The sequence below is a fragment of the Lepeophtheirus salmonis genome, chromosome 5, assembly GCF_016086655.4.
Source record: "Lepeophtheirus salmonis chromosome 5, UVic_Lsal_1.4, whole genome shotgun sequence".
NCBI lineage: Eukaryota > Metazoa > Arthropoda > Copepoda > Siphonostomatoida > Caligidae > Lepeophtheirus > Lepeophtheirus salmonis.
In genome coordinates this window covers 33,314,006-33,327,409 of record NC_052135.2, presented here as the reverse complement: position 1 = coordinate 33,327,409, position 13,404 = coordinate 33,314,006, and the positions used below count along the sequence as shown (strand labels likewise).

General features: G+C 28.3%; 1 protein-coding gene across 2 annotated transcripts in view; it reads left to right on the top strand.

Moving 5' to 3' along the window:
• Positions 1-13,404, top strand: part of LOC121117533 (nephrin) — a 297,316-nt gene that overhangs the window by 226,651 nt on the left and 57,261 nt on the right. For both annotated transcript variants that reach the window (XR_011780196.1, XM_071888628.1), the window contains exon 4: positions 7,457-7,609. Coding sequence is in view for 1 of the 2 variants with exons in the window: in XM_071888628.1 (XP_071744729.1) it covers positions 7,457-7,609 (153 nt within the window). In the remaining variant the exon portion in view is untranslated. The remainder of the gene's footprint in view (positions 1-7,456; positions 7,610-13,404) is intronic.

Genomic DNA, 13,404 nt, shown 5'->3' with positions numbered 1-13,404 from the left:
ATAATCTTCTATCAATGTTGTAGGCAGTCCAAATTGAGATACCAACGATCTCTGCAACCTTCTCAAGAATAATAATGGCGCAGTGGAGTTCAAACATCCGTTGACTTTTTTGTTGTTGCTCTGACCCTTTTACAGGTAGAAACATGTTATAAAACTAAGCTTTTTTTTGTTTTTTCTACTGTAGTTTAAATACGTAATGAAACTTTGTCATTGAAAAGGACGGTAATAACATCCTACTTAAATATTACTGCAAGTTTTGGGTCCCTAGTCTTTGTATATGATGTATAGGTATAAAAAAGAACCAATCAATAGCCACATACTTAATAATACCATTATACATACAATTATAGAAAACTATTATTTAACACTTATTTCACGCTCATCCACATAACATTATACATATTTTTTTTTTTTACACTGGGCTTCTTGCTATGATTGATAGACTCAATGAGAGCATTTTGTGGAAGAAGTTGATTGATGGACTTACATTAGCAAATTAAAACTTGTTTATTAGAGAAACCTGTTTGCTTATTGCTCTGGCCATTATTTTTTTTTTTTTAAAGAAAAATATAAGTATCTATAAAGTTATAAGAAAAAAATATTTAAATATATGTTCATCAAAAAATCAGCTACTCTCTAACATCATATATTTTACCAATATATGTTGTTGCTTTTTGTTTTTGAAAAACCACAAAAGTATGAAACAGATAATGACAAAAGTTTTGAATTTTTTAATCCAAATTCAAATAAAATAAAGTCAGATTTGCAGTTAGATATAAAAGTTGTTTTTTTCACCATCAACGAAAATGTGATTTTGGCTTTGGAGAAAAGTAAAGTTTATTAGTAATAATTATAGGTGAAGTTTACTGCTATATGTACACTAGCAATATTTGTATACATTTTTCGGAAACTTTTAAGAAATAATTTAAATTCCAATTTTTTCAATATGATTGTTATCAGACACTTTTGTATTTTGTCAACAGTACTGCTTCAAGAAAACATTCTTAGTTTCTTTATTATTTTCAAGTATTGAGTGTTTCTCAAGGGCTGGTATTGAAAATAATCTCACTCCTAGTTATAAACTATACGACCACAATGGCGTTAAGGAGAATTTTACGAGTCACATTTTTAGACATTTGAATTATATCAGTCCTTATATTAGTATTGAAACTGTATTTTTATTTATTTTCTATGTTACCACTTTTTTAAACCCCTTTAGTCTTCTCAAAACTAAAATAAAGGCAACCATTTTTTTTCTAGATAGTTGAAAGAAACTTGAACTATCGATTTTGTACTTTTACATACCCTAGATAAGATTTTTCCCCACGTAGTGAGCTATATGCAAGTAGCGAAAAAAACATTATAGAAAATGTGAAGAAGGGTGTAGGGGAGAAAATAGGAAGAGCCCCTGGTCCAAATGTGCTTTTATACGGCTTCAAAGACACCAACGCGGGACTAGATTTGGCGTGGAAGGTTATATGCAAGCTGCTCCAGACTCTTATCTCTACGGCGTGTTTCAGAGGTGTCTACCCTTCAGCAAAAATAACAGAAGTGGCTCTCGGGGAGTTTGAATTAACACTAATAAAGTCGGACCTTTAATTCCTGTTAATGCAACGATTTTTGGTTAAAAACAATATTTTAACCATTCCTTTGTAAGGTAGTGAGGTTTATGCAAGTAGGGAGAAAACCATGTGACGATGTGCTAGCATATTTCCACTGCGTTTTTAAAAGCTATATGCCAGAGTTACTTAACCATTACTTAAAAAGTTACTACTGGATGCCTCTTCCATGTTTGACTATTAAAACGCTATCTAGGCTTCTTTATACAAATGTGTTCTAGAGTTCGGAGATTTTAGCTTAGTGTTTGAGCTGTAGTATATGGTAAACAGTTCCTTTCTCAGCTTTGTAACACTAGCAAGTAGATATATCATAGTTGACAATCCGAATAGTGTTTTTGTGTGTGCTCATGAAAAACAGAGATGAATTTGTTCGGGAGTTTTTGCCAAAACATATTAACAACTTTTTTTTTTCAATTGAATTTTAATTTTTTTCAAATTAAATTAAATATGTTTATGTGTGTAGACGTGCATTTTTTCCTCTACAAAAATGCGAATTTTGTTATATGTACGTCTCTTATAAAAATATACTCAAACGTTTAGTATTTCAAAGTACATACCTACATTTTTATTAACACCCATTAAAAAATAGTATTTAACTTACAGAAATGGCTATAAAATGAATTTACTCCAAGTCAAATGTTGTACTTCTGTATAAAAGAGTAAAGTTTATTTTTAATTTCACTTGATTAAAATAAATGTATCTTAAAGAAGAATAAGATAAAAGTACTTATCTTAGCTAGATGGCACATAAGTATATTCATATACTTTCCTTTTATAATGAAAAAGATAAGTTTTTGATTTTGACATATGTGGTACGTCAACATAAAAAAATCTTGGACAAATACAAAAGTAGAAAATCCCAATATATTTTTTTTACTTTATAAATACACAGAGCCCAATACTTCTATGAAATATTGGAGTCAATTGTGGGATTTGTATTCAAATTTGTTGTATGAGATAAGATATGAAATATTTAAAACTATAGTTTTGAACCTTTATCTGATATTAGAAAACTATATTGGGCCCGATATGGCTTTTCAAATATAATCTATTAATTTATCATTCTTTTATTTTGACGATCAAGTTTGGTTACTTTAAGTGCTCATTGCAAACACCCCAAAGGGTTAATAAGAACGACTTGTCGATAAAAATGAATGATAATGTATCATAGAATACAATTTAAAAAAAAAAAATTCTAGTTTGCTCTTGTGTTGACGGGGCAAAAATTTAATAATGTTTGGTTGAAGAAGACTTTGACACTAGTTCGGTACAACTTCGGTAAGGAACAGTCTTGATCATGTCCTAAGTGAATGAGCTGTTTTTTATTAGAAAAGAAAATTTAAGTTCACGAAAATTCCCAATGTTTGAATTTCTAGTCTAGATAAGGTTAGAAAAATCTCTTTTTTGGCCTTGTTCCGATTCCGAACAATAATATTTTACTCTCCATTTAGTTACAGTAACATTTTATGAGGAAATTTTTTAAAAAGAAACCCGGAAATAAAGTATATAGAATATGGTGCTCTTATTTTTATAGATTTTTTTTAATTAAGTTCTTTAATTTTACAAACAAACAGTGGATAAACCATTTCGCACAAAAAAATTATTTCATCGATATATTCATTTTATAAATAACAAAAAACACTAGTAAAATGAAGACAGCGTGAAACTTTATTATAGGGATATGAATAAAGAAACATTCGAGGATTTTTTTTAGTAATAAAGCTTGTATTGACTCTATGTCATTTATCAGTAACTATTACAGAGTCTGTATCTATGGGTACGTGAAAATAAATTATCCCATAGTTACACAATAACAATTGAGTTTATTGTAAAAAGTTATAAACATTTGTACAAACTACAACAATACTATATATAAAGTGAAAAATAACTATTCGAAAAAATACCCTTGTTATACAAAGATGCTTAAGGCCTCGTTGCAATTGTTCGAGGGATAGATAAGGGTAAGAGCAATCCTCTCACAATTTTTTTGGAATCACTATCACCAAATAGTTAAGTTTTTGCTATGTTGAGGTAGCATTTATATACGGGAACATTAATGACTAAAACATTCATTTTAAATGTGAATCAAATTTTTTGGATCTATATAAAACTACTCCTGGTAGTTATCTAAGGGTTTAAGAAGCTTTAGATAACCATTTCTACAATCAACATCTGCAAGTCCTTGACACAATAAATGTAAAGTATTTTTTGGAAGTTTGTCCCATTTGCTGTTAATTCTTCTAAACTGTTGACTTATCATATCATAAGTGGCATTGTTTGAAACTGAACAAGAGCCAAAAAACAATCAACCCACTAAAGAAGCAGAAAAACCGACAGTTGACAACAAAATAAATAGATAATGTGTATAGCAACTTCGATATTTTATATTAATTTAGAATTAGTTAATCCTCCATTAAGTTAAAAATATTTTTTTGTTGGAGCCAAAGCTCTTTTCGAGGACTCACCATATTTTTTACGTCAAAGCCTTTTGAATATGCTTATTTTTGTGTCTACAAAAATGGTTTTTATTTTGCACATAAACACAATACATATATCATCCATAAATCATCATTTGTTGTTCTCTCAAATATACAATGTCCTCCATACGAATAAATGAAATAATAAAAAAATGATAGTTATTAATAGAAATATTATAATATTACAATACGTACATTGAATAGAAAGGCATAAATATTTAGTTTGCATATTAATATCAAATTTATAAGAATAGTCCTTCATCTCAAAGATGCTACTTTTGTTATTGACAAAGCAATGGACCAAAATCGTGGTTTAATTTTAAACTGATTCTTGAGAGGAAAAAATACATTTTAAGGAAAGCAATAGCTTGAAAAGTGTTATACGTTCATAAAACGCATAAAATAATAATAATAACTTTAAAAAAAAACAAATTTTGAAAGGAAAACCCCGTGTTTTCTTTGTTAAGCCCATATGTTGTATAGACTTTTAAAAAAATCCTTAATTTTTGAAGAGAGAAAATTTAAGGATAAAGTCATTTCTAGTACGAGTGCTCATAAAAGATGAAAAGTTTTATTGAGGATTTGTTGGTGATTAGAAAATTGTAAGTCCTTGTTGAAATTACAGAATAATTGATGATCGACATCGGAGTAAATACTATCTTAGTTCCTAGGATTTATGATTATTTCTTTCTAATTACATCTGCTCTCAGCTAATCTAATAATACTTTATAACAGTGAAGCTCTTTTCTTGTCAAACATTTTTCAAATTGCCTGGGCGATTACGTTATTATCGTTGTTGTTGTTTTTTTGTTTAAGGTTCCTTTAATTGGTCAGATGGAGTTGCAGTGATAAGTGATCATTTTTGTACTTCATATGACCTAGGAATTGTATTTGAAGGCTATATACATTAAGTTCATATCTCTCGGGAAAGAACAGAGACACAAACATTTGCACATTGAGTTCAAGAGAATAACTTCTTCTGAGTGCTTTTCCATTAAGCTACGTCGCTCCATTGCATTTTCTTTTTACATACAAGCAGGTCAAATTTTATCCAACTTTATGCAGATTATATTTACATCTCCATCACAAGGAGCTACCGGGGTTCGAACCTACAATACTTTGAGTTCCAGATAATAACTTTTTTTACTGGGCTATGTCACTCAGTTTTGTATTGCTGAAAATATCCATTTTCATTTTGGGGTGAATAAGCAAAGCAAAGAAGTACTCATGTTAGGATTTGAATAGAATTAACGGATCGTTAATATAAAGTACAAAAGTACAGGTATTTGAATAAAAGGTTAGTCTGTATATGTATCTTATATGAACAACAAACAATAATGAATATATATCATTAAATGAAATGGATGGTTTTGTAAAAGAAATAATGTATCTATAAAACCATCATCAATATCTTTAAGATAAAAAGAGAAAGGGGAATGTATTTAGGTAGTTTTACTCACTTTTAGGTACCTATAGGTATATTCATCATTTAAAAGTGAAGTAAAAAAAGAAATACCAGTTGTATGTAGTGATATAAAATGATGTATGGACGCTCAATAAACAGAGTTAAAAAGAAATTGAGTGATGGTGTTTCTCTCCCTTTCTTTTATTTCTCCTTTCATTCTAAATAAGTGAGGGATAGAAGTTTCATTATTCCTTGACATTGCTAAATTTGTTTATGGACAGTTTAGAAGAATCCCTAATTCCATGCCCATTTCTAAAAAAAGTCATAATTAACTTCTTCTTTTTTCTACATAATCAAAATTATTTCATAAGTTTTTTTGGTTTTTAATTTAAATGGTCAGTTGGAGTTGCACGGATTAATTATAAGTATACAATATAGTATTAAATTTAGTCCATCTGACCTAGGAATCTTTGAACCCTAGATACATTAAGTATATATCCTTCTCTAGGAATGACAGGGGCGCGAATCTCCTCACATTGTCTTTAAGAGATTTTTTTCTACCGAGTGTATTGTCCATTGAGCTACGTCCTTTCATTCATAAGCGTTTTTAACAAACTGATGGCTTCTCCATGAAAGTTCCTCAAAAAGTTCATTTTTTTTCGTCTTTAAGATCTCAGAACTCAGAGTTTGATTGATTAATGGATATAATATTTCATTTTCGAGTAAGACCATACCACACTCCAAATATGAGTCGAATCTGTGAACTAAAAGAATTATCCATATAATTTATATTTACATTTACATAAACATGCTTGTAAAAACATGATTTTTTTGGTTAAAATCGTCTGACACAAATATACCAATACATCATACATTGATATTGTTTAATCGAATTTACCAATCAAATTTGTAGATGAACCAATATGAATGTACAAATCGAATTAATATTCAAATTTACATGATAAAATTCAAATTTATCATATTATTACAATATAATATTTTTAATTTGGATTGTGCTGAAGACAAATAAAATGGATCTCTATTAATTCTCATCGACTGCAAAGAAAAAAAAATATTGATTAGTATAGATTCCTTATACTCTACATTCAGTTGGAACGTCATTGTTAGATAAAAAAGGATATATTTGAAAGACTAAGGAGTGTTTAATTAATGCTTGTTAGAAATAGGCTATAGTTTGAATTATGTGTGTTTATGTTTTACTTTATTCAATGTATTTTTTAAAGTTTTGCAAACAATTTGAAAGCCCTAAAAGTAAAGAAGAAAATTGTATCGGTCAATAAAAATCAGTAGAATTTAACTTTCTAAGAATGATGTCTAAAAAATATTATTACATGATTCAGGCAATTTTTTGTGTTTTTTCGATATCTTTATAGTGATCATTTACTTTAATTAATCTCTGAGGATTTGAGAAAGTTTTTGAAAATAAAAAAATTCAAAAATAGGCTCATCTTAACTAAAATTTAATATCAACATCAAATAAAGACTAATTAAGACGAGAATAAAAGTTTAATGTCGAAAATTACTCATTTTGAAAGTTTTTTTATAAGTGAAAAATGAATGGTTTATTATCATTCTAAAAGCAAAATTGACTCATTTTAAGTATATACATAAATATATTATAATTATTTGGATTGAAAAGAATTAATGGTTATATAAAGTTTATTTTCAGAGGAATATGAGGTGACTACCACTTTTTTAGAGATAAATCTGTCTAGATTTAGTTAAGTTGTCAAATATGAGTATATTCCTTTAAATGAATATAAAATCTGTGAAAGAGAAAAAAAATACTCCTTTTAGTAGACAGAATAAATAATAATAAGCTCAAGTGATATATTAGATACAAAATACAGAAACTTCATTATATTTATGTTCATTTGATTAAATGAATTTTCTAAAGACATGTCACGAATAAAATATTTTTTTACATCTTATAGTTCCTCCAACATCTATTGAAATTATTGGACATCCTCAGGGCTCAAAAATTGAAATACGTGAAAATGAAGAAATAGAGCTGCAATGTAGAGTCTCTAACGCAAAGCCTAAAGCGATGATTCGATGGTACCGGAAAGGAAATAGATTTAATTCAGGTAAAAGGAATTGATGATTTACGTAATATGTAGTAGCTACAAATAGAGTTGTGTTAGTCCTTATTTAGAACGGACCCCCGCAAACTCGTCCAGTTTACACTTGGTCTGGTCCAATTCAGCCCTGCAGTTAAGTCCTAAAAACTGATAAAGTCCGGTCCTTGATGACGTCACTTTTATTTTTATTTTTAAATAAGTTCTAGTTCTAAGATTCGTAAGAAAAGACAAGTCTTAAGAACCGATCCTAAGCCTGGACCGAATAAATAAGGACTCCTGCAAATCTACCTGCAAATACATATACAACTTTTATAATAAATATGTCTAACCATATAGCTTATTGTGTAAAGTATATAATAAGGGGCCCATCAACACAAAAGTAGGCTAGAACTATTACTACCTACTTTGAAATACATTTCAAATTTTTCCCAAGGTAAATAAACAATATTTTGTATTAACGACATAGGTGACACGTCAACACAAAAGTAAGCACAAATATTTTTTCTGATAATTTACTATGAATTACATTTGGTTTTTTCTACAAATTATCTTGAATTAATATCGGTCAATTAATTTTTTGAAGGTCTCTAAAATTGCAATTAAAGAAGCAACACCCCATACTAACAATGACAGAATGATACCTATGTAGATTGTTACAAAAAGAGACTATATTGGGGCCAAATAAAGTTTCATAGATTAAACTGTATATAACATTTTTAGATATCTTAACTCATCCCAGAAATTAGAAAAGATAGCCTATAATTAACTAAATAAGGTATGTTATTATGATGTAAAAAATATTAATTCAGCATTTTTTCTTTACTTGATTTTGTTCAAGATTGTTTTTGTGTTAACTCACCACGAATGCAATTAAGCTATACAAACGGATTTGCTTTCTTACCTGTTAGTGCAAATGTTTAATTGAGAAAGAAAAAACCGATGAATAATAAAACAAGTTCATCATTTGCTGTTCATTTAATAATAAAATAAATTCATTTTCCTTAATTAAATGTACATAAGTCATTGCTTTAGTATTTGTTTTTTCAAAGGAATGTTGATATGAAACCATAAATCTTATACAAAATAAAAAATATATACATAATGCAAAAAGTCATTAATTTAAAACATTATTAATTTTGAAGTCACTTATTTAATGCAACTTTGGTATAACTAACATAATTATGGAGTTAATTATAAATTCAACGAATATATTTTTCAATATTTTTTTTCCTAACTTATATTCCTTTATAGAAAGCTTTTTTTTTATTACTTTTTTGAGGATGAAGTTTTACTCGTAAATTTTGTTTCTACTATAAAGTATTCAATGTTATACTAAATTTAATTAAGCACATGCATTTTTTAATGCAGTTCTTCTATGTGAATACTGAGTAGTTGCATTTTTCGATTTTTTCTCTTATTTAGAAAACTTAATTTGAAGTGGTGTTGCAATCGAGTATTCTATAATTAAAAAAAAAATGCTTCTTGTAAAATAAGTTAGGCGACTATTGAAATAATTTTCTAGTTTTTGTTTTTTTTCATTTTTAGTCTGTCATCATAATCACGATAACTTATCCAGAAATGTTGTGATGTGGATGAAAATAGCTCCAAAATTAATTAGGCTAGAGTGCTATAATTTGTACAATCTCTTATTCCGTTATTCAAGAATTCCAAATTGGTGCAATTGATTCATGGATCAAGTTATTGTAAACCAACCCTAAGACCGTTTTTGAAACTTTAAAATGTGTATTTATGAAATAAAATGCTTACGATCATTTTTTAATTCCTGAATTAATATCAATACAAATGTAGGCATGTAAGAGTTGAAATAGGATAAAATATTAAGTATAACATCAATTTCATATGGTTCCATATGGGTAATTACTCTTTTACATTATGAATTTTTTTTTATTAAACGTATATTCATTGAAGAAATGCAACACAGAGAAAAAGTGAAAATTAAGACAAGATAATGCAAACTTAATTTTTTCATAACGATGTGTATTTAAGAAATCTACAAATCCTAGAACCACTATTTCACTGTAAAATCAATCCAACTAACTCTGGGGCCATTTATTCCAGATGAATATTTTTCTTCATAAATTATAATGGTCACCCCCATAAGAAAATTGAGGTCCATCGAAGTCATATTGAAAATGAAGATGCTATTACCATCTAGCTATTAAATAAAACTAAAAAATTCATCAAAATTTATTTATTGAGGATCTGGATGAGGTCAAAGCACGACCCTGTAAATAAAGGCTGTTTTTTCTTTATCTTTTTTACTAAGCCGTATAGGCATATTTTTTATTGGTAATGATGATAAAACACAAAAAAAAATTATGACGAATCAAAAAATTTAATTAGTAATATGCAATCACTAGACATATTGGACAGAAGTAAAGAACACAATGAAAAAAAAACGTCACTAATATAATTTTCTTTTATTTTTTGATTACCCCCCTTTTATAGTTTAATGTTTGATCCAAGATTGATTTTGCTAAATTTTTGTATAGTAATACCTGTTAGGTAATTACTATTCAAATATCCAAATATTAAATATAAAGTCTGACATCAATTCAAAAACACTTTTCGAAAATCACTTTACTTCCTGGAAGCAGGGTCTGTTGGAGAATCGCTACCTCATCAATTTATACTAACAAGTCAAATCATCAAGATGAGAGAGTAAATTGCACATTTTGTAGCGAGAAATTAGAAACATAACTATACATTATCTACGAATGAGCGGGGAGGGGGGGAGGGATAATAAGAATTGCTCGAACCGACCTTGTGCAACACGAGCCGAAAGAATATCGGCCCCGTATACATACGTGTTTTCCCCTTTGAGATTGTAAAATGTAAAACATGGCGAATTTCTTCCTTTGAGACCTCCATAGTCGACGTACAATAATTCAAGACTAAACCGGCAAATCACATTATTATAGAAAAGCATTTTTTGTATATACTGACACCTTTACAACGCCGTATCGTATGATCTAATGCGACCAATAATGAATGGATATAATTAATTTAATAAAATGGGACGGGGAAAACGAAATTACTTTTTCCCCAACAAGGTTCTTAGAATTATAACCCGTGGCCAAATATTGGTACAAATGTACTATCTTTGACCCAGGATACCAATGAACTAGAGGAGGAAAGCTAAATAGCAGGAATCAAGGAACCGTTTTGTTCTTTGGAACTTATTGTAATAACAATGTTTCGTCCGAAAGCTTGAAATTTCGGAAATCCCTGTAGAAGACATTTGAGTAGTGATTACTTTAAAAAAAAAATTTATTACCTAAATTTTTTTGATTAATAATAATTGACTACCTTACTATTTTTGAACTTTGATTATACCAATTAAATGAAAAAACATTCTTATTTAACCTTTACTCAAACTGAATATATAACTCAAATCAACACTAATTTTAATGAAAGAAACAGAGCTAGAACTACTTAAGTGACAATTAGAGTAATTATATTTGTATACTTTTTGTTAGAGGAAAAATAATTCACTAATTACATTCATTCACAAGACAAAGAGGATAAAGCAAAGGAGCCCTAGTAGAAGGAGAAGAGAGCATAACTTCATTATAAAAATGTAAAAATGAATTTGTTAATTATGTTTTTCTTGCTTTCACGTACTTAATTATTTTTTTTACATATATATGTATTCAATCATTCATTCAATATACATATAAAGATAAATAAGCCATGAACAACGTTAATAAATCAATTAAACAATATATCCTTAGCAACTACATACGCAAAGATGGATCGGATTTCATAAAAAGGTTAAGTATATCTAAAGGAAGTTTGATGAATGTATTTTAAAATATACAACACGTATATATATTATATTTTTCTATATAAAAAGCTAAAATTGTTGATCAGCTTTCTCAATTTAAGAAGATACTTTCTGACCCGTCAACACAAAAGCAAGCTAGTAGGATTTTTTCTCAAAATTAAGTCTGGAGTATATTTTTATTCTTCGAAAAATTATTGTACATATATCTCCCAATACAATATTCAAAATTTTTGTAACAATGAAAGAGTTAGAAATTGATAGGTTGAATTTGACTTGCTTTATCGAAACCAAATAAGCATTTTCATAAATCAAATTAAGGACCTAAGCTATTGTTCGCATACTTTGGTACTTTTATTCCTAACTATTAATTGATGCTTTTGTTTCACTTTAATATATTCAAACTACTTAACTATTATGTATTTGTGAGTAATTTAGCTTTGAAGTTTATACACTATGTCTCATAATAAATAGTACATTGATTAATCAGCCTATTTGTCTCCTGTTAATTCAAACAGATATAATTTTTACATAAAAAGTTTCAAAAGTACATAAAAAAACGGATTTGAATACAACAGCTGATTATAAATACGTAAGCCAGAAGTCCAACTCATTTGTAGTTCAAAAGCAGAATTGAAAATATCAAAGTCCTAGCCCAGTCATGTATTATTATTTGGAGGTCAGATCAGAGGTTGTGGGTAGAGTAAAGGCTTGATCATCAATAAAAAAGGTAGCTCGTGAAATTGATATACCATACAAAATTGTTCAGAAGTGGTGGATGAGGTCCAAGAAAGATGATAGCCTGAGCGAAATGACTGGAAAGGGACGGAAGAAAATTCTTATCACCAAAGTAAAAATTATTATTTTCAAATTTGTATTGAAAAAGGTGTCAAAACTGTAAAAAATTGTCGTCTAGGGATTGGCGAAACGTGCTCCAAGGACACTGTTAACAGATATCTAAAATATGGCATGTAAGTCCTTCAAAAGTCAAAAAATTCCCAGATGGACTCAAAGAAACATTAGCCATAGGCATGAGATCTCGAAACTGGCTAGGAAACTGTTTCCTGAAGACTGGAAAAATGTTATCTTTAGTGACGAGTAATCCTTTCTCCTGTTTTTGGATCCCAAATAGACAGGTAGATCGAATTTTGTCTATATACAGACGAATACACATACTGGTGAACAATTGAATGGTTTGTCTACATCATTTAAATTTTAGAATTAACTTTTAAAAAAATCAATATGGTTAATTTTGAAGTGTTATTCTGTAAGGACAATTTGTCTGGAACAATCTGTATAAATCAGAACCTGACATGCATTAAATAAATTATTATACATAGTTAAAGTTCGAAATAGATTAACTATTCCTTATATAAGGATCTTATATATTTTATGATGCAAAAAGTAGCCAAAAATAAGAATTGATTTTTATAGTTACAGCGATTCATACATATATACACTGTAAATATAAATATAGAAACAAAGACTCTGAGAGAAAATTTTGAAAAAAAAAATCCTTGTAAAAATAAAATAAAATGAAATTATTTGAAAGGGCAAGAGTTTTGCCGCATTATAAAGAAAATTTACAATTTTTAGGAATAATTTATGTCAAAAGAGTGCTATTTTATAGAAATAAAAATAAATAGAGCAAATTGATTAGATATTTTAAATATATGTAATGTCAATCTTATATGTTCTGATATTCTAATTAATTATCGCTGAATTATATATTCATTGTGATCAACAGCTGTTTAGGGTTAGAAAATATCTAAATGGTTTTGAATTTAACCATCAAATTAAATGGTAAAAACTGCAGTTTCCCCCAACGTATCAATTTTGTAAATAAAATTTAAAAAATATAACTACGTCAATTATTTTAGCTAGTTAATCAATTTTCACATTAAAAGATGAAGTTTGTAATTTATCTTGACACGTCAATATTTATATCACTATTGATATTGCATATTTACTTATTATGCCTTAGAATTATCACTAT